Source organism: Penaeus monodon, chromosome 25, assembly GCF_015228065.2.
Source record: "Penaeus monodon isolate SGIC_2016 chromosome 25, NSTDA_Pmon_1, whole genome shotgun sequence".
Classification (NCBI taxonomy): Eukaryota; Metazoa; Arthropoda; class Malacostraca; order Decapoda; family Penaeidae; genus Penaeus; species Penaeus monodon.
Window position 1 is genome coordinate 5,269,766 of NC_051410.1, and position 1,960 is coordinate 5,271,725.

The 1,960-nt window shown below is 43.3% G+C and overlaps 1 protein-coding gene across 1 annotated transcript; it reads left to right on the top strand.

Moving 5' to 3' along the window:
- The first annotated feature begins 112 nt into the window (after positions 1-112).
- On the top strand, positions 113-1,317 carry LOC119589509. The gene is made up of 6 exons (XM_037938110.1): positions 113-211; positions 319-360; positions 455-544; positions 619-780; positions 900-1,031; positions 1,176-1,317. Exons 2-6 carry the CDS (start codon positions 319-321, stop codon positions 1,284-1,286), a joined length of 537 nt encoding a protein of 178 aa, XP_037794038.1. The 5' UTR covers positions 113-211; the 3' UTR covers positions 1,287-1,317.
- The last annotated feature ends 643 nt before the right edge of the window (positions 1,318-1,960 follow it).

Genomic DNA, 1,960 nt, shown 5'->3' on the forward strand with positions numbered 1-1,960 from the left:
TTCAGTTACGGATATAGCCATGACCTAATGCTCCAAAAACCACTGTTTGGAATTAACTGATGGTTAGACTGTTATTAGTATGTGAACGACAACCATTGGATGAGCGGAAGGCCTATTACCCGCCCGAAGACGACCCTGTAACCCTGAGAGGTAAGAAACCACTCAGTCTTTGTGTTCTGTGGTGGTGAAAAGATCGGCTGAGTCAATAGAAGTAATTGTGTATATTTGTGTGTGTGTTCGCGCGTGTGGTTTTAAGTGTTAAATGTCCTATATATCGTAAGCCGTCCCTTGATTCAACTTTTCAGTTTTTATTTTCAGATGGCAACTATGACTGCGTTGTTTGTCCTTGCGTTAGGACTGGTATGTATGCTTTATATTTAGGGATTTCTGAAAGTGCATTGCATTGGCAGCCTTCAGCTAGTAGGTAACTCAACTGTTCTCTTTAAATCGCCAGGTGCTGGGTGCCTCTGCACAATACGAAAGCCACGCCAGAATCCCAGAACCGGGGGTTCTTCTTCCCGTGACGGAGACCGTGACGAGGACGGTAAGAAAGGGGGCTTCGGGGCTGTATGAATATATTAGTTATTCTATATAACTGAAACGTCTTTGTTCTTGCAGGACACGGTGACGCACACGTTCCGCGTGACGACGACGAGCGACATCTGGGTGACGGAGAGCACCTTCGTGGAGCTCCCCGTGACGGTGTATACGACGGATCGCGACTACGTGCCCGAGGTGCCCAGGACGGTGACCTCGGTGCTCAAGGTTACCACCACACCGGTAAGAGCTTGGTTTGTTGCCATGTATTTAGGATTGGTGGTCTGATATTACCAGCTTGATGTTACTGGGTTTTGTCCCTTTAATCGATAAGTGGACGTTTAAACCTTTTCGTGTTCCAGGTTTTCGTAAAAACTGCCGAGGAATTCGTGAACCCTTCCCGCACCTTCGTTTCCGTCTACACCAGCTTCGTGACCACCACCGAGACCGTTAAATTCTGGCAGAGCATCTATCACGTCTATACCGACTACCAGGTAATTCATTGGCTTTGCGAAAAGTCTTAATTTTAGACCATCTAAAAATTACTGGAAATAAGTACGCTTATAGCCTAGAACAGGCCTTGGCTTCATGACTAATCGCGGATGAATCTTGTCCACTATAACGGTTATGCGTTCCAGGTAACGACTGTACCAGTTTGGACTACACAAGAACTTGTCCAGCACGTAGTCACCACCACGACCCATTTCGTCACCAACCTTGTTACTTCTACGAAATTTTACGGTCATTAAAGACGCACAATAAATAAACGTTGCTCCTTAATAATTTTCCCATTATCCTGATTGTCTATAAGAGGTGTAGGGGGGAAATCTTTCCATTCACTCCCATACTCCCATGCTGTAAAAAAGCAAGTCCCCCTTCATAGTGCTACCTCACTCGAAGTATAAACATGACCTAGTTCTTCACTGTATTAATCTGCCCAATAATTTCCTTTTGCAATAGGAGAAATTAGCATAAACAAGTTTAAAAGGTAATAATTAAAATTCAATTTCCCTTTTTTAATGTCCTTGGTTGGCCCAGACCCTTGTTTATCTAGGAAGTCCGAATTGTGAGAAGTGTATTTCTGGAGAGTATTAGATTTGTACTGATCCTTTGCGTGGCAAAACTCTAATTCCATAACCTCCACGGTACAGCTACATAATTATTAAATGCCTCGCGATCTTGAAGGCCCGTTCACAGGATCAAATGGGGCAATCTAAGTAAGAGCCAGAGCAAGTGGTGCAGATGCACCATTAAAAAGGGTTTTCAAGTAAAATTTTTAACAACTGAATAATACTATTGTGTATTAAAGCATAATTGGAGATAGGCTTTTTTTTTTTTTCCACATAGTTAATGCAACGCGTCGATCACCTGATTTTCACCAGGACACTAGTAGAGATAGCGTCACAAGATTGCCTTAAGTAAA